This window comes from Perca flavescens, chromosome 11, assembly GCF_004354835.1.
Source record: "Perca flavescens isolate YP-PL-M2 chromosome 11, PFLA_1.0, whole genome shotgun sequence".
In the NCBI taxonomy this organism is placed as follows: domain Eukaryota; kingdom Metazoa; phylum Chordata; class Actinopteri; order Perciformes; family Percidae; genus Perca; species Perca flavescens.
Genome location: NC_041341.1, coordinates 34,745,276 through 34,768,521, shown reverse-complemented (window position 1 = coordinate 34,768,521; position 23,246 = coordinate 34,745,276). Strand labels below are relative to the sequence as shown.

The following is a 23,246-nucleotide window of genomic DNA, read 5'->3' as shown; positions in this document are numbered from 1 at the left end:
CCTTTGGCACCGCCCCAGACTTCCACGAATGTTGAAGAGGCGTACAACCAGGACAAACCCCCACACCCAGAGCCCCGAGCATTTCTGACGGATCTCATCAATCCCGGGGCTTTGCCACTGTAGTTGTTTGACTACATCAGTGACTTCCGCCTGGGAAATCGAACACAATCCCCGTTATCCTCCAGCTCTGCCTCTAACATAGAGGGCGATTAGTCGGATTCAGGAGTTCCTCAAAGTGCTCCTCCACCGCCCTATTACCTCCTCAGTTGAGGTCAACAGTGTCCCATCCTTACTGTACACAGCTTGGATGGTTCCCTCCCCTCCTGAGGTGGCGAACAGTTTTCCAGAAACACTTTGGTGCCGACCGAAAGTCCTTCTCCATGTCTTCTCCAAACTTCTCCCACACCCGCTTGCTTTGCCTCTTTCACGGCAGAGGCTGCAGCCCTTCGGCCCTTCGGTACCCTGCAACTGCCTCCGGAGTCCTCCCGAGATAACATATCCCGGAAGGACTCCTTCTTCAATCGGACGGCTTCCCTGACCACTGGTGTCCACCACGGTGTTCGTGGGTTACCGCCCCTTGAGGCACCTAAGATCCTAAGACCACAGCTCCTCGCCGCAGCTTCAGCAATGGAAACTTTGAACATTGTCCACTCGGGTTCAATGCCCCCAGCCTCCCACAGGGATGCAGCTCCGCTCCCGGAGGTGTGAGTTGAAAGTCTGTCGGACAGGGGCCTCCTCCAGGCGTTCCCAATTTACCCGCACTACACGTTTGGGCTTACCAGGTCTGTCCAGAGTCTTCCCCACCCCCTGACCCAACTCACCACCAGATGGTGATCGGTTGACAGCTCTGCCCCTCTCTTCACCCCCGAAAGTGTCCAAAACATACGGCCTCAGATCAGATGAAACGATTATGAAATCGATCATTGACCTTGGCCCTAGGGTGCTCTGGTACCAGGTACACTTATGAGCATCCCTATGTTCGAACATGGTGTTCGTTATAGACAATCCATGACTAGCACAGAAGTCCAACAACAAACAACCACTCTGGTTTAGATCAGGGAGGCCGTTCCTCCCAATCACGCCTCTCAGGTGTCTCCATCATTGCCCACGTGTGCGTTGAAGTCCCCCAGCATAACAATGGAGTCCCCACTGGAGCCCCATGCAGGACTCCAGTCAAGGTCTCCAAGAAGGCCGAATACTCCGAACTCCTGTTTGGTGCATATGCACAAACAACAGTCAGAGTTTTCCCCCACAACCCGCAGGCGTGAGGAGGACCCTCTGGTCCACCGGGTAAACTCCAACACAGCGGGCGCTCAGCCGGGGCTTGTGAGTATCCCCACACCCGCCCGCGCCTCACACCCTGGGCAACTCCGGAGAAGAAAAGAGTCCAACCCCTATCCAGGAGTATGGTTCCAGAACCGAGACTGTGCGTAGAGTAAGCCCCACCAGATCCAACCGGTGGCGCCACCTCCCGCGGCTGAACCGTCGAGACATTTTCACTCAAATGTCAACCTCACTGTGGAACTAGATAGAAAGTCAAGGGATCACCAAAGTCATCAGGGTATGCTAAAGCCTTATTGTTGTAAGTTAAAACATGCCGTGGTTGCCGTGGTTACCTTCGGTTTGTCAGCTTCAGAGCTCTGTGCCTCTGCAAGCTCTTTAAGGTCCCAGCTCTGCAGCTTACGGCCGGACTCATACTCCCACAGCTTCATGGTCCCGTCCTGACAAACACAAAACACACATTACACTCAAACTCAGCTGCACATTGGTTTGGCTTCATTTTCTCTGATGGAGCCTCTGGGTCAGTTTTGATATTATGCTGTGAAACGTTTCAATGTACAGTAGATCTTTGCTGTATTAAAATGCATCTAAAGTAGGCAGGGGCGTAGCATAAAATTCTGGGCCCTGTAGAAAGGCATTTTCTATGGGCCCCTCCCCACATCCACAGCTATTCATTATAGCATCTTTTTGGGCCCTCCTTACAAGAGGGCCCTGGGTAGTCCTAGAGCTGATGGGTTCGGTCTTAATTTCTATCATTTTGCTCGGGCTCGCGCTCCGGGTTGCACGGTAAATGAGCGGTCAGGTGACGCGTTTCAATTAGCGTGAAAACGGATGCTGAGGAGGTGAAACGGAGGCTGGCGATTATATTTTGGTTGCACTGGCAAAGAAAGCAAAGAAAACTTTTGACCACGTGCATAATGAGAAATGACTCATTCTTGACAAAAGGCAAAAGAGCTGTGTGTCGGGCTCGGGCCTTGTCGGGCCGAACTTTTAAGGCCCAATTACAGCTCTACTCAGTCCCCTTTGCACCCCCACTCTGACACCCCTGAAAGTAGGCTGGAACAATGGTAGACAATTAACAAAGGGTTAAGTTTGACTTTCACTGCACCTGGCGCTCTCCTCTTCAGAAAGAGAAATACTGAATGGTATGTATATTCCAACAGCACTCCGAATTAACGAATGGTCCAGTTTTTGCACGCTTTGCTGCTCGAAGTGACTGTTTACGAACACGCCCAATGTGTTTGTGAGAGAGAGACAGAGCAAGAGAGAGTGAGAGAGGGGCGTGAAGCTCCAAAAATGGATAATCAATATGTGGCAGCAAATGGTGATATTGTGGTGGGTCAGCAGAAACACTGGATTGCCTATGAAGAGCTTCCTAAAAATGATGGCTAAATATACAGTAGCACCATGAAAAAAATAATAACATTGCTTACCAATTCTGTATCTTGTTCTGTCACGCAACATTAAACTAGTAGAGGAACATTTTCCTTATTATTCTCACTTATTTAAACCTACACAGTGTCATTTTTTGAGTTTATTCTTAGCAAAAAAACATTTGTTCTTTCACAAATATGTGCTCATTCATGTGTAATTACTTCCTCCAACTAATCAAAGTAATCTCGTAAGCGTAGAATCTGACATTCAGAATCATTCAGAATACATAGCAACTCGCTCCTATGTATTACCATGTTGCGCCTCCATCTTTAAAATCCATTAGCCAAAGAGGGACATACCTCGGAGTTTCGCGCTTTTACACTCAGTGGCACCGTGCCGAATGCCAGGGAGGGAGGGGGAGAAGATTAGTTGTGACTGCCGGCAGATTTGCAAGCCTGTTGAAGATGGAGGATCACGCCTATTCTCGAGGACATGTAACGGAGTCGCCAAGGAAGTTAAAAAGAGAATTAAAACGACAACGCGACAGGCAAAGACCAAAGTTAATATTGGAGTGGCTTTCCAAGATGGAAAGAGCTCATGAGGAGCAAGATTTTAAAAAGGACGCCAAAGTTGTCTGCTTTCTTCCCAGCATATCTGTGTAAATTCTAAGTTCTATAGTTGCTTGGCTAACTATAGCATGGTTGTGTATAATGCTAGAACAACGTTTAGGATACTTTTCCTCGCGTCAGTGATGAAAAAGGATTGTCTACGTTGTAACATAAATGTAATCATATGTGTCGTGATTTCCCTGACAGACAACTCACGTCGTTAGAAAGTAATATTCAGTTGGTTGTCATATACAATATTCATCACTAGATGGGAGAAATTCTTGGTGGTGTAGTTTGGTATATAAATGATGTAGACAGATATTCTGCAAGATTTCTTTTCAAGTTTAAATATACCAAACATGTTAAGATCAAGACAATAACCCTCTCAATAAAAACAAATAAAAAAATTGATAAATTGTCTCCGTATGATCTCTTGTTAAAAAGTGTTTCAGCAGAAATCCAAGAATGGCATAAAGATGGCCACCAAATGGACAATGAGACAATATTTTGAGTAGGGAACTTCAAAATGTGTTCAATAGACACACCTTGCAGGATAATGAAAAAGCCAGTTAGAACAATATATGAATGGGTTGCATGGGGACTCTATCTTCCTAACTCACGAACCCAGCTATACTACAAAATGTAATTGTTTGAAGGTGTACATGACCACATGCTAGTATAGCTTTTAAGGCTCTTGAGAAGAAAATAAAAACATGCATTCAGACACAAACAGCGCTAAGCACAAAAGTTTGGCACAACATACAGATCTTTTCCAAAGTCTGTTGATTCTTTGTTGCATTTTTTTGATTAGATTTAGGGCTGGGCGATATGGACCAAAAGTCATATCCCGATATATTTTGGCTGAATATCGATATACGATATATATCCCGATATTTTTTCCGCAAAGTGAGAGCAAATGTTCAGTCAAAGTCAAAGCCAAATATGACATGTCACAAGTGGTTTCATAGCAACCAGCTATTTCAGTGAACAGTTACAAAAAATAATGAATAAATATTTAACAGGTTTCTTCACCTGGTTCATGGTTAAATGCTCAGCTGTTCAAATAACAATAAAATGTAAACTGTATAACATATAAATACTGTATAACAACAGGAGTACCTTTATTGAAATCAAAGCTCCATATGGTGCACATTTAAATAAAAAAATATCTTAAATAAAAAGCCTATAAAATAAAAGAGGCCAATCCAAAAGGATCAGCAGCTTGCTTGCTTGCTTGGAGCAAGGATCAAATTTGAACTATAATCGATATATGCGATATGGTCTAATTCCATATCTCATTTAAAAATATATCGATATATTTTTTATATCGATATATCGCCCAGCCCTAATTAGATTTAGTGACAAAGTAACAGCTACATGCTCTTTCACATCTGATTGGGAAATCCTAGGTGTTGGACTTAAGAACCATAACAGTTGTAGCTCAAAATCATCTAGCAAGTGGAAATCCAAGAGACATCTCCACCTGAATGTTAATGGACTATAGACTAAAATGGAGAATATGAAGCACTTAATAGTGATAAGTGGCCTGTGTGCATGATGTGCATGCATGTGTGTGTTACAGTAACTTTGCGAAATGCACACATACCCCTGATCCAGACAGCAGCCAGTTTGGATGACCCGATGGGACCAGCAGAGCACTGACAAACCTGAGAGAAAGCAGGACAAAACAGAATAACAGGAACAGTTTTGATCAAATCACACTTTTCTAAATCTCAATGAGGAAACATATAAAAAATATGGCGATACTTTGCTGTGTGGATGTTCCCGCTGCTGTAGTATTGGTTTGAAATAATGAGGACTCAACCAGAAATGCTGCACTTTAAATTTCGTATGCATGTCATGTATGCAACAGAAGTGGGTTTCTTTTTTTGTGCATAAAAGTGACAAAACAATCTCCTTTGGCTCTTTTGTCCTTACTCCTTTCCGACCCTTCCAGTTTCAAGTAAACTGATGGACAAATGTTGTCCACAAAGTTTAAAAGGCGACTGAATGTGATTTAGAGCCTAATGTTCAATCAGAATTACAACACAGCTATCAATGTGAGGAATATTGAAGTTTAACATAACACAGGGATTTGTCCCCTTTGGGTTGAGTTACTCACTGTTGATGTCCCAGGCAGAAGGACTGGATGTTGTACGGAGACCTGAGGTGGCTTACTCTAATCTTCTCATCACGGTCGGCTGTGATGATGTACTTGTCGTCCGGCGACATGCTCTGAAAGACAGCAGTAGGATGCAATCATTCAGTCAAACAACTCACTCTGAGACAACGGTACCTCAATAAGGCTACGTTCACACTGCAGGCAAAAGTGGCCCAAATCTGATTTTTCAAGTGACCAGGTCAGACTTCTTCAGAAGTTGTGTGAACACTCAAATCTTGCCCAGATCTCATTTTTTCTAATCAGATTTAGACCACTTCCATATGTGGTCCTGAATCAATTTTTCAATGCGGCTGCAGTGTGAACAACCAAGGAGGATTTGATGTGACTTTTACCTCAATCTACATCGACATTTGTCACAATGATGCGCCAGCGGGAGTTAGTCCTAGACACAGACAGTAACATTAAAAACTTGACTAGGCCTACAAAATGGAGAACAGTGATGGAGCAAGTCAATGGAGGGAGAGGGAGGTGTTAGACCTGATTGGTGTATGCTCATTGATGTTAGGGCTGCCATTACACAAACATTTTGAAATAAAAGCGACAATGCTGACTTCCTCCATAACCTCCCTAACTTTAGTGCAACAGCATGCTGCGTCTGATGTCATTGTTCTTTTGCGCATGTGGGTCAGTTTCGAAACCGCAAACAGTTCACACTGGAATCTGATATAGGCCACATTTAAAAAAAGGGTCATGTGAACAAGCAAACAAAAAAATCGGATCTGAGCAAAAAAAATCTGAATTAAGCATTAAGACTTGCGGTGTTAACGTAGCCTAAGTGGTCAGGATAAGACGGTACAGTTGCTACATTAACAAACACTAAATCACCAAATACAACTCTGGCCTAGTAATACCTGAGCATTTAACCCTTTTTGGTATTTGACATCACATATAGCAGATTTTTAGATGGAAGATACCGTTAGCAGGTCATTCTAAACCAAAACGGGCTAAACGTGTTGGCCTGAATATGTCTGAATAAGCATCGGGGTCAATTTTACAGAAAAGCCACGACGTCAATCTTACTAGAAGTGTTACTTTTCCGTATCCCCATCAACACAGCAGAGGCCTGAACTGAAAGCAGTCAGATAAATGTAAAGACTAGAGCACCACGAGGTTTGACATGCACAAGACAGAGAAAAAGGTGTCTTGTTCCGCCTTCTCAAACCATTTTATTGTAACTTATGCACACAAAGAAAACCATTACAACTGCATGGATATATAAATGAATATCCCTCAAAATGCTTTACACAAAGCATGTGAGAAAATAGGAATTAAACAAGAGATTGTCTTCTGTCCTAACTGACCAATTGAACCGCATCAAGTCCTAACTTAACATCCGGTCATTCAATTCCTGTGCACTGTTGGAAGTTTTAATCCATCACTGTACAGACACAGAAACACACATCTTCATCATAACACTTTTTACTCACAGCCTTATCCCTCTCTCTCTTTTTCTCACCGGGTGCCAGGTATTGCGTAAGCGTGCAGTCATATATCTGAATAACAAAAAGCCACTATTTTAACAGCTGCATGAAGGCAGCAATGCTACGTGTTCCATGTCTGAAAGAGGCCTATGACGGCAGGCTATTTTTTAAGATTATTTTTTGGGGCTTTTCCGCACTTAAATCGACAGGACAGCTAGGTGAGAGAGAGGGGGAAGACATGCAGGTCATATATATATATATAAAATTTGAATGTGAATCTTTTAACACTTACTAAAGCTAGCAACATGGACAGGTGGCCCATCTTCAGCTCTCCGTCCCTCTGCGGCTCCACCACTGAGAAGGAGTACACGTCTCCTGATTTGTCAGTCGCCAGCAGCTTGTCCTCCGCCTGGCTGAACATCAGGGAGGTGCACCTCCTCACTACCCACCTGGGACACAAACACACACGACATATCACATTCAGTTGTCTTGGTGACAGCTCATGTTCTCGTCGATCGCGAGGTTAGTGGAAAATGCACTGTTTACCTGTTCATACAAAACTGTACACGCACACGCACACAGACACACATCTGTACAGTACATAAAGCTGCAGGACAGAGTTGGAGTTGTACCTGATGCTGATACACTGCCATGAGGGCTCACAGCGAAACAGGACCAGTCTCTTGCTGTCATCAGTCAGCGCCACCAACTTTCCAGATGGCGATACGGCGAAGGCAAGGACTTTGTCACTTCCTGTTTCCTCTGAGGCACCGCCATCACTGAGGACAGAGGAGACAAAGCTTAAATTACAAAATTACAAGTAAACTTTATTAAGCTTTCCAATTTTTAATTGTGTTCTTTTTATCTTATTTCATTTTTTTTTTTACTTTTGCAGGTCATCTTTCCCTTTTCATATGCATTTTTCTTGGACGTGCCTTTCTTTTTGTTTATTTATGCGCAATAGTGAGGCATGTTTTTAGATGCATAAATGCTACAAAAATGAATGTTAAAATTAAGACTTCATTCATCAGAGATAACCTCACATAGCTCCTCACCAACAATCCATTAGGTCGCCTCCTTTGCTATACACTCAGGCTTTACCACTTACTTGACAACCATGAGTCACATGCTTGTTCTTACCTGTTGTTATCCTCCTTCGCATTCTTTGGCTTCTTCTCAGCAGTGCCGCAGTCAAACACAAACGATTCTCTGCAACAAAGTACACAAGAGCTAATGTTTTCAGTTTGGATTAGTTCCTGCACAATGCAAGTTTCATAATGTCATCTAGTTTGATATGAGCTCTGTACAGTTTACCTATGTCTTGTAATTACATGAAAATTAAAATCACTTAATTCCAATTGAGGTCCCTGTTGCAGCAGCAGTGGCAGCAAAAACTGTCCTGTCCTGTTAGTAGTGTCGTGTGACTCCCATGACTGTCCCGGGACAGTCAGACACTGTCCTGCACACTGTACTGTGACTCGCAGACACTGTCCGAGTAACAGGACAGTGTCTGGGAGTCACAGGACAGTGTCTGACTGTCCCGGGACAGTCAGAAACTGTCCCGTCAGTCAGACACTGGGACACTCCTCAAGACACCACTAACAGACTGCCACTGCTTCTCCCCTGTAGGTGTAGATTTAGTTCCTGGTTTGTATAACTTCACAGAGATCATTCTATTTTCATTTAGTAGATTATTAAGGAAAAACTTAAGAGAACGTTTGGTGACTGCGATTGAAAAAGGACTTAAATGCCTAATTAGTTATCAAAATAGTTACAGTTTACTTTCCTGCCATCAACAAATCAATCAATAGCACTAATTCAGATCCATGATTTCAATCCTAACTCTGCCAATTTGAAGCTTTATTTTATTTAGTCAAAGTTCTTGCACAGCTACTTGTTCACATTTAAGAACTGGCTTCTTTTGTAAATTAAAAGAAGGGTTTGTAAAACCTAATGTTTATATTTCTCTAGGTAAGATATAGACTGAAGTATTGTGCTGAAAAGTATACAGCCCTTCATACTAGCTGTCAATACAATTAATCTTTATCAACTTATACTGACATCTAAAGACCGTACTTTTGCAGGAGGATGATATTAGAAATACCCTACTCTTTCTACCCTGTGCAACTTACAATGATAATATTACTTTATGAAAACACGGCATCAAGCATGAGATGATAATGATGATAAGTGTCAAACCTTCACACACGTTTCCAAACGTATGTGCAATTTCATAACTTATAAAACCTGAAAATGAACCTAGACATTCCCCATGCCTTTCCAAACGTGTATTTAGGATGACCAACGACTGCCAGCTAGCTAACATGTGCTAGCCAGCAAAGATAACCTGATGCACAGGCAAATCATATAAATTTAATTATGAGGAAAACGCGGAAAGTCATTCAAACCTGGCCTGTTTGGAGTGAATTGCTACGAGTTTCTTGTCGCATGTGAAAATAAACCACTCTCCACAGAAACCGACAGCAGTCATGGCTGTTGTGTGTACATGCGACGGTGGCCCACGCGGAGGCGATTTCCTTGGATGGCAAAGGCATTTCCCGCCCCACTCTGCCTTTGATTGGCTATTCCTGCAATTCTTACCTAACCCTAGCCAATCACTCCTCTTGGCTAACCCTAACCAACCAACCAAACAACCATATACGTATATTTATGCGACCAACCATCCAACGAAGGCAACGAGTACTAGCCAATCAGAGGGAGGGCAGGGCGGGCAATTGGTATTTTGTCGCGTGCGAATTACGACACCAGCCACACACAACACACGCCCCCTCGGAAAAAGTACAGAATGTACACAAGAGAGCTGTTGATATGCCTGTTAGTGGAGAAAGGGTTTCCTATAGAAAATACCTACATATATATGTCCATATAATATATAAAACGAAAGTAGCATATTACTATAGCTCTCATTCATGACGCTAAATCACTTGAAAATATCAAATTTAGGACGAAAAGGATACAAGTGAGCAACAGCGTCCAAACACAGATGTATCTAAACAAAATGGACAATGGCAGAAATATAACCACATATAAGATAATCACAGACTGTAAAAATAAACAGATAAATTCACAACGGTCAACACATGCAGGGCTTTTGTCAGGAAGGGGGCGTCTCTCGCATTCTTGCGTTACATAAAAGGTGAAAGACTGCTCCATGTCCATGCTGCTGCTGTGAGCTACTTCTGGAGCACTGACCACCAGAAAAGAAGCATAAAATAGCCATTTTTTCAAAAGGTAACAACCAATACCTTTAATTGATAACAGTTAACGTTAATTGCACCCCAGGCTGTTTTATTTTATTTATTTATTTTTTTATATCTCACTGAGACTAGGTTGGAAGAGTTCATCGACGCTGGTTTTTCATTGTGGTTCTGTTTTCTTGCACGATGCTAATGCAAACAACTCCGGTTACACGATGATGTGTTGACGTCTTTATTAATGCCTTGTTTAATAGTGTGTTTATTATGGTTATCACAGGAAGGCTGCACGGAATGATGGCGGCTTCTTTGTTGAGGATAGGGAGACTGGGCTGTGTCAAGGTAACATCATTTCTAGCATTAACAACATGAATGTTTTATTTAATTTTTGGTGAAAGTCGGTCAGTAGACTTGATGTTTTGGTATGCCCCATGCTGCTTTAAATGTGTGGTTTTCAAAATAAAAGTGTGCATTTAATTTAATTTAAACCTGTGATTTATGAAACCTTGAAGCACAAACTTCAACCAGTAATTGCAGACCGTTTAGTTAGCTGACTGCACGCCTCAATGGAGCAGGCTTATACCAGACACACAGGCCTGGCAGCTCTACTCAACTCTGACGGTGACACTTGGCATTGGGGCGGGGGGGTGTGATTAATTGTCATTCGAAGATTGGTTGTATGAGCATAGACCTCTTTGTGTAAGGTTATAGTGAGCTTTCACTAGTATAGGGTCAGGGATTCCACTGGAAAGTGACCTTGCATAAAAATGGTAGGCTACTGTACATACCTTTTTTACACCCCACTGACCTACCAATGACACAACTCACGCTGTTCAGTCAGCCCGTTCTAGAGCCCTTATACTCAAAAAGGGAAAAATCCAATAAAGCAAAATAGGGACATTTTAAGAGCTTATGATTCCGTCCACACTGACAGTGTGGAATAAGCCCCTTCTTAAAAAAATAAATAAAGGGAGAAGTGTGTTCTAGTGTAACCTCGTAGTTAATATTAAGAGTAAGACATGTAGCTAGAATAGAATTAATGCTTTTATGGATCTATCGGTAACTATTCTAGCTACATGAACAGAGCCTTGCTTGCTTTCTCAGCATGTGCTCCATTATTCCTGATGTATGTAGGTAGGGCTGTGTATTGGTGAGAATCTGGCGATACCATACGTATCACGATACATGGGTCACGATTCAATATATTACAATATATTTCAATACTGTGCGTAAGGCGATATATTGGGATTTATTTTAAAGTATCATTTTAGAAAAACTAATATTTAAAAAAAAAAAGACATGAAGTTCATAAAAGTCAAAGATTACTTGAGGTAAACAATTCAGTACACAGAAAATCAAACTGCCAGTTTGGGATTGTAGTTCACAGGTTCTTAGTGAGCTAATGTTTATATGCTAAAGTAGGCCAAAGTTCAGCCATAGCTACATTGTTAGCTTCTAGCAAAAAGTCAGGCACTGCTAGGCACTGTTGGACAAGGACACTAGTGGTGGGTCTCAGCATAGCCATCTAGCAGTAGGGGGTTTAAACATAAACTTAAACCACTGTCTTGCATGAATATTTTTTAACGTAAACATTTTTTATAAAAAAAATCGATATTGTCTTTTTGAAAATCGATACAGTATTGCAAAATAAAATCTTGCGTTATTCAAGTGTATATTTATTTATTTATTTATTTATTTTTCTTACACCCCTATATGTATGTAACATCAGCCAAGTACACTGCCAAAGACGGATCTTGGACGTTTCATATGATGATGATATGATGGTGGGAACCTATGAGAAGCCTCAAAGACTTTGCAAAAATGAATACATTATTTCCACCCAAAAGCATAGTCAAAAGTGCACAGTCCCTCTTGGACTAATGTGAATGGATTACAAACTATATTAAAACAGAGATCCAACAGATATACCAGGGGCTGCTGCTCTGTTATTAGCTTAGCAGTAGTTTAAGACCAGTTTGTGTCATTTGGAACAAAATCTAATACTGTCTTAAACCCAGATGAGGTGTCCTGTAGACAGATCACCTTAATGTCACTAGAGGTTAAACCTGCTTTAAGGTTGTATACATAATCATGTTATCAACATACTGTCAGGGCACTCCCTCATACTCTGCTTCTGACTGGCTAGTAGTCCTTACGTGTGTGTGTGTGTGTGCCTCTGTGTGTGCCTCTGTGTGTGTCTGTGTGTGTGTGTGTGTGTGTCTGTCAGTGTTTGCAGGCTGAGAGCTGGAATACTCTGAGTAGAGCACCTGCAGCTGTATGCTTTAGCTCAAAATCTGGTGGTTCCAAGAAGTCGTCAAAAAAGAACAACTCAGGTAGGTTTCAGAGAGTAACTGCTTACTGTCACATCTGGCGCAGCCTTTATCAGCTCTTGAATAAAGCTTGCTCCGTTCAATTTCAATGTAGGTAAAACCTGTAGTTTAACGCAAGTAAAGTTATTTACCGCAACAGTACAAAAACCTTAGCCTTGCTGACTGCACATTACTGCCCATTGCTAATGCTTTTACCCCGTTCTGTGTTATTTTGAAATAGCTGATTGCCAAAGGCATAAAACTTTGATAAGATTAATCTAGTTCCATCAATCTTTTTATGGTATCTTTTTGCCTATTGGGTTCTTATCTGCCTCCTACTGGCAGTTATTAGGCATTAGATGACACTAGTAGGATCATTCATTCGTCTCCAGTCGACAGCAAATGTCAGCTCCGTTGTTTTCTGAAATGAAGTTTGCTTCGATCAGGGCTATGCTAACATTGTAGCTGCGCCGTCGACACAACAACCGGGGCATAATGGTGCGTTCTTTTTGTCTTGTAATCGCGACTAGTAGCTCGATTGTGACGTCACATCCGTGTCGAAAAACGAATAACCGCGGGTAGGCTACTGCTCTGCTTTCTGCTCAAGACTCGGCCATTGTCATATAGCAACCGAGCGTCTCTAGCCAATTTCAGCTGCACAAGCTACAAAATAACTAATTAGACGGTATTTAACTCCTAATAAGACTGTAGAGACATGCCTATGGGTAGCAGTATACAGCACTATGTGTACGACTTCTTCATTTGGTTACAACAAAGACAAAAGTGCTTAAAATTGTAGAAAACCACAATGTTTACTACGTGTGATGCACGACGTAGCCATCTTTGAAAGTGAACTCGGGGTCCTCTGAGTTCAGACGACTTGACAAGTCGTATATATACGACCTTGGTGGCGTTCTTTTTGCAACTTCCGGTTCGTAACTCCGGAAAACGACTCGTAGATCGACTTCGAAAGAACGCACCATAATTACAGAACTTACCAAGTAGTCCAACTTCACCGCATACTTTTTCCCCAAGAAGCTCCTTTTTCTTCTGGTCTCTGTAGTAATAATAATAATAATAATAATAATAATAATAATAATAATGAGGTACTACAGACTACTACCTTTTTTTTAAAGTAATGTTTCCAAAATCGTTTCAGTGGTTCATCAACTCGTAACTGAGTGAACGGCACTTCTGCATTCGCTTAAAAGTTTATAAAGACAGTACTGTTCACATATACACGTATCTCGTATACAGGCGGGCGCCATCTTGGGAAAGCAGTCATGACCAGTCGAACGCCGTGCAACCAGTAGCCAGTAACCCAGCTCAAGCACGTTTGTCTCTTTAATAAACGGTCTGTACACTTACAAAGTTCTCAATGCTTCAGTTTCCATGTAGGGACCCTCATTATGCTACTGTGGAAGTGTGGTGCTAGTTTGAGCCTTGTTAGTGGTATAGAGATAGCAATTTCTTTTTACTTTACCGTCTACCCTGACGACTAGCGTTACAAGCTAATTAGCGGTTTGGGATAAAACTGGTCACATTTGATTAGCATGAAAACATATCCCAGAGAACGGTCGACTCGGTACACATGTTATAACCCCTAGAAACCATGTAACAAATCAGAACATTGTTCAGTATAAAGGTGGTTTTCACCTTTTGTGTCTTTGACATTAGTTATGTAGGTTGGCGCACTGCTGGGGCACATGTAAAAGGAAAGGTCAGAAGGGAGATTCCAGCCCACATGGCTCATGTCATGGTAAAAACATGCAGCAGCTCCTTAGCCATGGCTGCAGTGTACGAGAGCAGTTGTGTAAATAAACGTCTATTAAACCAGCAACTACCAGCTGCTTTTGCAAACTTTTGAATATAATAATGGCAGATTTGTTGTATGCTCCGGTGGTGGAAACCATTGGTATTGGATAACTGAAACAAATTGTCCTTTCCGTTCAGGTTCTATATTGATGAATAATTTTACACTAGATGGCCTCTGTTTTCTTAAATAATGTATTTAATTAGTACTGCCAGGCAGTGATGATACACATGCGAAATACAGAATATTGTCCATTTACAAACCAATCAAACACGGTCAAAAATGGCATGGGTCTTCTTTGCTATCTAGACTAAACTACAGAATCATATGTCCACTTCTGGATTTCCTTCCACAGGTTTAGAAGATCATCACTTATTTCTGTGTGTAGAACATTTTGAATTATCTCAATATAAACTGTTGTGGTCAAGGTTACAATTGTTCTTTTCTGTTGAGTTTTCTTGAAACTTTTTGCTGTATCCCTTCGGCTTGTGATATTTTTCCTGTTTTCTTAGTTTTCCTGTAAACTGGTACATATAAAACCTTCCAGTATATCTTTGTACAAAAAAATGCATTTTGTTAAATGTGGGTTTATAGTGAAATTTTGATCTTTAACCATATACGTATGTTTAAAGAAAATAATGCATCTTATCTGCTTCCCCTCCACCTTTGTCCTAGACAAAGACCAGGCCAAAACATATTTCGATATAGAGAAACTTGTCCAGCACAAGTCCTATGAGTTTCCCAAGAAAGGCATGTCTCCGGCAGCAACCGCTGCAGCAGCAGAAGCTGCAGCTAAACCAGCTGCAGAGCCTGCGCCCTCTGCTGCTGCACCCGAGGCTGTTGCAACCAGCCCTGTGGTAGAAGCTGCCACTCCCACGGTCGAAGCGGTCTCGGAATCTGCCTCAGCAGTTGAAGCCACACCTGTGGTGGAGGCTGTGCCTGAAGCTGTGGTTGAAGCTGTCGCAGAAGCTGCACCTGTGGTCGAGGCTGTGGTTGAAGCTGTCGCAGAAGCTGCACCTGTGGTTGAGGCTGTTGCTGAAGCTGTCCCTGAAGCTGCACCTGTGGTTGAGGCTGTTGCTGAAGCAGTCCCAGAAGCTGCACCTGTGGTTGAGGCTGTCGCTGAAGCTGTCCCTGAAGCTGCACCTGTGGTTGAGGCTGTTGCTGAAGCTGTCCCTGAAGCTGCACCTGTGGTTGAGGCTGTTGCTGAAGCTGTCCCTGAAGCTGCACCTGTGGTTGAGGCTGTCGCTAAAGCTGTCCCTGAAGCTGCACCTGTGGTTGAGGCTGTTGCTGAAGCTGTCGTTGAGGCTGTCCCTGAAGTTGCACCTGTGGTTGAGGCTGTTGTTGAAGCTGTCGTTGAGGCTGTCCCTGAAGCTGCACCTGTGGTTGAGGCTGTTGCTGAAGCTGTCGTTGAGGCTGTCCCTGAAGCTGCACCTGTGGTTGAGGCTGTCGCTCAAGCTGTCCCTGAAGCCGCACCTGTTGTTGAGGCTGTTGCAGAAGCAGTTGCAGAAGCTGCGGCATCTATAGCTGAAGCCGCTGCCCCAGCAGCTGAAGCTGCCACCGCAGTCGCTGAAGCTCCTGTTGAAGCTGCAGCTGAAGCCCCGGCTGTTGAAGCAGCAGCAACACCCGAAGCTGCTCCAGCAGAACCTGCTGCCGAAGTTCCTGTAGAAGCTGCTCAAGAAGCCCTTGCTGCGGAAGCTGCACCAGTTTTGGAAGTTGCCCCTGAAGTTGCCCCTGCTGAAGCCCCAGAGCCTGCAGCTGCTGAAGCTGCCCCTGTAGAAGCTGCTGCAGAGCCTGTAGAAGCTGAAGTTGCCCCCATTGAAGAGGCTGCAGCTGAAGTTTTGGCCCCCGCAGAGAGCAGCGAGGAGCTGGTGGACCCTGCTCCAGTCGTAGCTGAAGCTGCGGGAGAGGAGGTGCAGGCGGACATCCCAGCTGAACCAGTTGAACCAATTGAGGGTACACACCACAACCTCCTCCCCCACAATCCTTCTCTTTTCCTCTGTGGACCCTGCAGTCTACCAGCAGTCATTTTCATCACCATTTTCTTTGAATTTACAGTAGTTGTTTGTGATGAGCGTAAGGATAAAGTGTAAAGATACCTGACATCACAAAGACACTTTTTTTTGTTCTAGCCCTGCGCAGGTTGTTCCTGATAGTCCCTAAATGATCCATTTTAGCCCATAACCCTACAACAATAGTTTCCCTTCTTCACGTCCTATTACACCCTGCCCCATGTGGTCAGAGTCATCTTTCACGTAGTTGCAGTTCAACTCATTGCTAATGTGTTTGGGCTTCATCTTGCATCCATCTTGCATATGATGCATGTCCTTAACTGCACAGCATTTCGGCATAGTTTATTTCTTTCCACTTTTTTTTTTTTTTTTTTTTTTTTTTTTTCAAGTTTTTGTCTTTCACTTACTAATGTCTGCCTGCTTGCTGCACTCATTTCTTTAGTTTTTCTAGAATTTCTTTCCACCTTTCTTCATGAGTCACTAGGATATGTTCTTGACACCTTTTTTTTTCTTTCTTTTTATTCCTGTCAAAATAACATATGCTTTCTTTGGTTTTGAGATCCCACTCTTCTTTCCTAACATGTTCCAACGTGATAGAAAGTCTTACTTCTATCATGTGTTTTATGTTGTGGTTTTATGGAGCTGTTCTGCTTGATTTTTGTATCAGTGTTGGATTAAAAAAAACTAAAGATAATGTTAAAGGTACTGTTTCCACTGGTGAAGGAGAAGATTGCATCCGTCACCTTATTTTTTATTTTAATTTTTTACCTTAACCTTCTCCTCCTTTTCTTGCATTCCTTACACCTTTCCCACTTATTTGGGAGTCTCATGGTAAAAGTAAAATGTAATCCATCTCTTCATGTTGGATCCTATTGTTAGGTGTATTTTCTTAATGGATAATGTGTAAATGGAAACTTTCTTTCACGGTAAAAGCACTTGATGAGGTCGCACGGAATTTTGGTTTGACTACTAGACTGTTGGCAACCCATACCTTCCAGCAGTGCTATACATGTGTTGCCTAGCATGACCTGTCACAGCAACCTTTTTAACCTGTCAACTGACCTCTCACACGTTCTTTCCTGTCTCTCTACCGTCCCAGGTGCTGTTCTGTGCATGAGGGTTACGGTTAAAATCGGGATTGGTTGTTCTTTATTTGTTCTAAGCAAATGGGCAGATGCTATCCAAATGGATGGTCCTGGTTTAGGAGTTTGTCTTTTTTTAAAGAGAAATTTATTTGAGTTTTGTTTCCCCCCCCTCTGTGACTCTTAGCTCAAATGGACCCAATTCAGAAGCTCTTCTTGGACTCCATACGCGAGTACTCCACAAAAAGCCAGTAAGTAAAACCACCTCCACCAAGCACATTAGAATTCCATCCCAGGTTGTGTGTTGCTGTTACTCTGTCATTGGCTTAGCTGTGTCAAAGAATTTCTAATAAGGGAAGAAGTTCCACTCCCTCGTTACTTCCGGCTTCTGAACTGGTTGCAGTTCCACTCTTTGTTCATTAGAGGGCACTCACGGGCGAGTGCAGAATGAATGGGACTCTATGGAGCTATACCCCTCAAAAAGTTTTGTCTAGTAATTTGAATGTTGCATTTGAAAGGGGAGGCAAAGAAAATACACACTGCTGGGTGTTTTTTAAAGTCGCTTCTTTTTCTAAAAGGCCTTGAAAAATGTTAATGAGGTCCTACACATCGTACAGCCAGAGATACTGCTTTACAGCAAGCTCAGAGTCCCTTCCTTCGTTCCCTCGAGGTATCGACAACACAGCTGACAGGTTAGACTCTCCCTGTCAATACACGTGCTAGAAAGAGGTTTGCTAATGTTTTAAAGAACACGCCGAAATATTCACTCTGACATTCTGGTTCTGCTTCAGATGCCATCAAGCGGGATCTCCGGTCGTAATCAGTCCTTCACTGACCAATCAGCATTCATTAGCAGAATGCTAGCGTGTTATGGGCAACAACGACTCAACCTGTAAGAAATCGAAAGGACACAAGTACTCGTTCATTCAACTTTCGACCTATAATCCATGTTGAATTTACAAAAACTACAATCAAACGACAATCGGGCGAATGAGACAAATGTAGCTGTCTAGCTCCATAGAGTCCCATTCATTTTGTTCTCTCCTGCGATCACCCCCAGAGGAACTCTGGTGGAACTGCAACCAAATTTGGTTCAATGGGGCTGAAGAAGGAGTGAACCTGCTCTCCGTAGACTGGCTTTGGCTGTGTGTTCGAACAAGCACAGGATTAGTTAGAGCTTGCACACTGCCTGCGCATCTCAGGCTCATGCCTGCTAGAAATAGAACTGACGCCTATTTTTCACACGACACGCAAGCGTGTTGGAAGCGTTTCCAGGCAAAATAGGATACGAAAAGATGTTTATATGTCGTTTACACACAAATACATATTAATAAATGACATTTTGATGTTTGAAAGTCTCTAGGTTTTGATATAAATGTAATTTAAAGGGGTGATAGAATGCAAAACCGATTTTACCTTGTCATAGTTGAATAATGACAGTTTAGTGGGTAACTAGGACATACATAGAACCTCTAAATCCCAATTACACCTCTTTCCTCAGCAAATCTCACAATTTGAAACTGCCTCTGAAAGCGGGCAAATCTCCTCCTCATTTGGCTCTAGTCTGTTTGTCACGCCCCAACATTTGCATAGGCTACACAACTGATCTGAGGTCAGCTTAGTCTTCTGAATAGGTCACGCAGATCTCAAGGAGTTCAGCGGCCGGTGCTGCCTGTGTAGCTGCCTCGCCGCCTGGCCTGCCTTCCTTCACACACCCCGGCCTGCTGTGAGGTAGATAGAGCTCTGTTACGTCTGGCAGCCCACGGCACTCCATACCCGCGCAAAGACACCGTCTTTTGGGCTAATGGGCTAATACCAAACGCCGCTGCTCTGACAGAGCTCCAGGGCCTGCAGCTCCCCTCTTCCTGCTAGCTAAATGGCCTGTGTGTGTGCGTGAGAGCGCGGTCAGCGAGCTTGTTACGCCAGCAATCTCTTACCACAGGTTCCAGTTAATCTTATAATGTGTGTAATTATAATGTGTTGAGTTATTTAAACAAACAATTTGGGAAATAAACGCCTCTTGCCCGCGAGTCTCATTGATAGAGCCTGCGGCTAGATGGAGCTCTATCAATGAGAGCTAGCTAGCCTCCTCTTAGAATTCCTCTGAAATTCACAAAAATTCTTTAAATTGAAATCAAACAGCGTTAGATTTGTAAGACCTTTAGGTAGATGTTGTCATAAGTGGCGTGACGAAGTTCAAACTATAAATATACTCGAATTACGCAGAAAATGAAACGAACTATCCTTGATTTGTAGCTACACATAACTAGGATTGAAGGGACAGTCGCAGTTAACGAAACCCCTAATCTTCACAAATATTCATTAACTTGAAATCGGACACCGTTGTTGTATAAGTGGCGTGACATGTGTGTAACCTGTGGTAAGAGATTGCTGGTGTAACAAGCTCGCTGACCGTGCTCTCACTCTCACACACCGGCCATTTAGCTAGCAGGAAGAGGGGAGCTACAGGCCCTGGAGCTCTGTCAGGGCAGCGGCATTTGGTAGGCCATTAGCCCAAAAACCGGCCGGGGTCTGTGAAGGAAGGCAGGCCGGGCGGCCAGGCAGCACCGGCCGCTGAATTCCGACACACAGTCTTAGCAAATTTGCAATTAGCCATCAATTTTCGTAAAACGGCCCATATTTGAGCTTTATATAGTTGATTTCTCGCTTAATTTAAAACAAAATAGCCCGACAAACAATGTATAACTTTGCAGTGTCTGAAATATGAGACCTGCTGTCGAGTCTCCCATGTGTTTCTAGTTTGCTCAAACCAATCAGCTCATTCTAAATATTCATGAGCATACCCTATTTGGAAGAAAAGCTCTTGTTCCAAATAGAGCCATATTCACAGGGTAGTTAAGGGTAATAAAATAGCATTTGGGCAATTTTCAGGCCAACCAATGTTACATACCCCATTAGAAGACCTTAAGGGACAGTGTAAAATACCCTATATAATCATTCTATCACCCCTTTTAAAAAAAAAAAAAAAAAAAAAAAAAAAAAAATCAATTTTCTAATATTGCACCTGTCAATACAGAACAAAATAGTCTGTAGCCTATTTTGCCGTCAATACTGCCGACGTTGTCTTTGAAGTAATCAAATCAGTATATATTTATGTTTAACATGGTATTTCATTTTATCAATGGGAAACATACATTGGTCCAGTAGGGCTGTCCTCGACTAAAGAAATTCTTAGTCAACTAACACTTATACGATTTTGTCGACTAATCGATTAGTTGATTTAATTGACAGAGCTGTGCGCTTTGAGAGGTGGTTAAGACTAGAAAAGCACAATATAAATGTAGTTAATTAATCATCTGTAAAACTGAGTTTCTCCACAATTAATCCTGCAAAAGCACCACTTTAAATCTTGTGTTTACCATAAATGTGCTCAGAAGTTTCTTGGAAATAAGTAATTAAGCATGAATAAGCATAAAAAATGACTAATCGCTAATCGTCAGACACGTTTCTGGTGTGTAAAGACATAGAAAAATCACGTTGCTGACACGCAACAGAAACGCCATGCTCACACCACGCAGGCAGTGTGTAACCGGCCTAAGGTTCACCCCACACAGCTGCGACCATTACAATTATTACGTCACACTTGACCGATTTTTGGTCGCACTTTGGAGGCCTGCTTATGTGTCCTGGCCGGGCCACATTAAGGAACGCCTACTCGACTGTAAGCGCAACTAATGAGAGTAATCACTGAAAGGGAATCGCGGGTGTCTCATAACTCAGGAATAAGATATATCTGGGTTTAGATGCACACCTTCCAAAGCCCAAATAATATAAATGGAGTCTGGAAAGGTTTACTTTTGCCACTCAACGTCGCCACGAGATTGCTAATTACCACGCTCTTTTGCTTTCGATTTATCATTTTATTTTTCCAAACAAGCAACGTGTCTACACGACACAGTTCCAAAACGGTATGCTCATCCAGTGTCAATCACCTCCACCCAGTTTACATGCATAATATCAGCACATACATCACTGTTATTGCTCTAACAAGGATTTTAGTCTGGAAGACACGAGAAATGACTGATCCAAGTTTCCCCTTGTTGTAAACAACTATTTTACTAAACTAAAATAACTGACACATGATTCTATTTCAATAAGTTTGCCTTGTGGGGGTTCCATTTTTTAAAAAAAAAAAAAAAAAAAAAAGTACTGAAAAGTCTGAATGTGCTGATTTGCACGGATGCTTTGACTGAGAATGTCATACTGTATCAATAAAAACGCATTTAATCTGGGAGCAAATGAAATGGAGCTTGGCTGATAACTGCTTGTTGTCCTCCTCCTGCAGGTCTTCGGGGGGGCTAGTGGATGCAGGTTCAGAGTACGAAAAGGCCTTGGCAGAGGAGGTAGCAAAGCTTCAGAGACTCTATGGTGGTGGAGACCTTGCATCTTTTCCAGAGTTCAAATTCACAGGTGAGTTAAGTTAATCAACTACTGGTCAACCATTACAACTAGGCCGTGAAGAGCAGTTCTCTATGTGTGCGGTTTAGTTCCTGCTGTTAACAGCTCTTCTTTTTTCTTTTTTTTTCTTTTTATACTAAAGGATTGTGAACCAAACGGCAACAATATATATTTTATTTATCAATATGTACCTAAAGTGATCTGCTAAATTTATGTTTGCCATGTCTCAGCACTAAGGCCACAGCTGTTTTCTTTTTCACTTCACTTCCATTGAACAATCTGCTTGCCTCAAATGGATACTGTACTGTCTGAGGCTACATTGACACTACTGCATTTTGGTTTAAATACGAATATCTTTTGCTATGTTTACGCCCGGCGTCCACACTACTGTGGGGTTTCCGAGCCCCTAAAACGGAGACATTTGGAAACACTGCTGCCCCCATTTTGGTTTTAAAACTCCAGGGTTGCTTTGTAGTCTGGACGGGCACAAACGGAGACATTTAGAAACGACGACGTCACTTTTTGTCGTACTGCACATTGCTGCAGCTCCTCCTTTCACCCTGTGTCGAGCTCTCTGTTTTAGCTACAGAGTGAGACATCTCTCTTCTGTTCCATCTTTGTTGGGAGTCGCACATGCTCAGTAGCTAGGTAAGGACTACTAGCCAGTCAGAAACAGAGTATGAGGGCGTGCCCTGACAGTACCTAGGTAAGGACTACTAGCCAGTCAGAAGCAGAGTATGAGGGCGTGCCCTGACAGTACCTACGTAAGGACTACTAGCCAGTCAGAAGCAGAGTATGAGGGCGTGTCCTGACAGTAGCTAGGTAAGGACTACTAGCCAGTCAGAAGCAGAGTATGAGGGTGTGCCATGCTAGCAGCTAGGTGAGCATTATAACGTGTGTTCCAAAGTGACCACGTTGGTCTCTGAAGTAAAGGCTGGACTACAATAGAGCTGTTTGGAGCAGTTGGTGAACAGTGTTTTCTGTTGGAGATGGTAAGTCCCTTTGGGGGGGGACTTTGGGCTTTTTCAATTTGTTAACCTATAATGTGCACAAAAAAGATATATAACACGATAAAGGAAAGGGGGGGAGCCAAAAAGCATAATATGAGCACTTTTATATCTAATAGATAGTAGCATAATGGACAAGGAAATGTAATTGTTGGTACATAATCAAACCTGCACTGAGTTAATATCTCTACTTTGTGTTTTCAGAGCCCAAGTTGGATGAAGTGTCCCAGAAGTGAACCTCAGCACTTTGCAGTTAACCTTTTTTCTAACGTCGCCTTTTCCCTGTACATCTGTGTCTGCTTAATGTCAAAGTTACAACAAACTGTTGTCTCTAGCTTTTGTATGTGAGAGTAGAGCTGTTTCAGTAGCTGGATATTTTAAGGGAATGGAAGCTAACGCATTAGATGTACATTTTGGCAGACAAAGTGAACTTAGCGCTGTGAAATAAGCTTTGTGCAGATTGATCCATGGCTGAGCTGAATGTGAATGAATAAAAACAATAAATTCCAGTTCATATGTCTTATTA

General features: G+C 42.5%; 2 protein-coding genes across 2 annotated transcripts in view; one reads left to right on the top strand and one right to left on the bottom strand.

Annotated features, from left to right (window-relative positions):
- The window catches only part of wdr4 (WD repeat domain 4), a 17,454-nt gene extending 8,014 nt beyond the window's left edge, over window positions 1–9,440 (bottom strand). The window contains exons 1-7 of the mRNA XM_028591024.1: window positions 9,275–9,440; window positions 8,007–8,075; window positions 7,499–7,645; window positions 7,159–7,315; window positions 5,386–5,498; window positions 4,870–4,930; window positions 1,617–1,721 (exon numbers count right to left, since the gene is read on the bottom strand). Coding sequence (XP_028446825.1) covers window positions 1,617–1,721; window positions 4,870–4,930; window positions 5,386–5,498; window positions 7,159–7,315; window positions 7,499–7,645; window positions 8,007–8,075; window positions 9,275–9,357 — 735 coding nt within the window. The 5' untranslated portion in view covers window positions 9,358–9,440. The remainder of the gene's footprint in view (window positions 1–1,616; window positions 1,722–4,869; window positions 4,931–5,385; window positions 5,499–7,158; window positions 7,316–7,498; window positions 7,646–8,006; window positions 8,076–9,274) is intronic.
- Window positions 9,441–9,969: 529 nt separating this feature from the next.
- On the top strand, window positions 9,970–23,246 carry si:ch211-140m22.7 (calphotin). The gene is made up of 7 exons (XM_028591022.1): window positions 9,970–10,118; window positions 10,362–10,423; window positions 12,309–12,414; window positions 14,879–16,156; window positions 17,482–17,545; window positions 21,601–21,725; window positions 22,925–23,246. The coding sequence occupies exons 2-7, from the start codon at window positions 10,376–10,378 to the stop codon at window positions 22,954–22,956; spliced, it is 1,653 nt and encodes a 550-aa protein (XP_028446823.1). The 5' UTR covers window positions 9,970–10,118; window positions 10,362–10,375; the 3' UTR covers window positions 22,957–23,246.

Bases quoted from the DNA above. Each gene is read 5' to 3' on its own strand.
- si:ch211-140m22.7 (XM_028591022.1), top strand. From the start codon at position 10,376: ATGATGGCGGCTTCTTTGTTGAGGATAGGGAGACTGGGCTGTGTCAAG. The intron at 17,546-21,600 runs GTAAGTAAAACC...CTCCTCCTGCAG, and splicing joins GAGTACTCCACAAAAAGCCA to GTCTTCGGGGGGGCTAGTGG. The intron at 21,726-22,924 runs GTGAGTTAAGTT...TTGTGTTTTCAG, and splicing joins TCCAGAGTTCAAATTCACAG to AGCCCAAGTTGGATGAAGTG.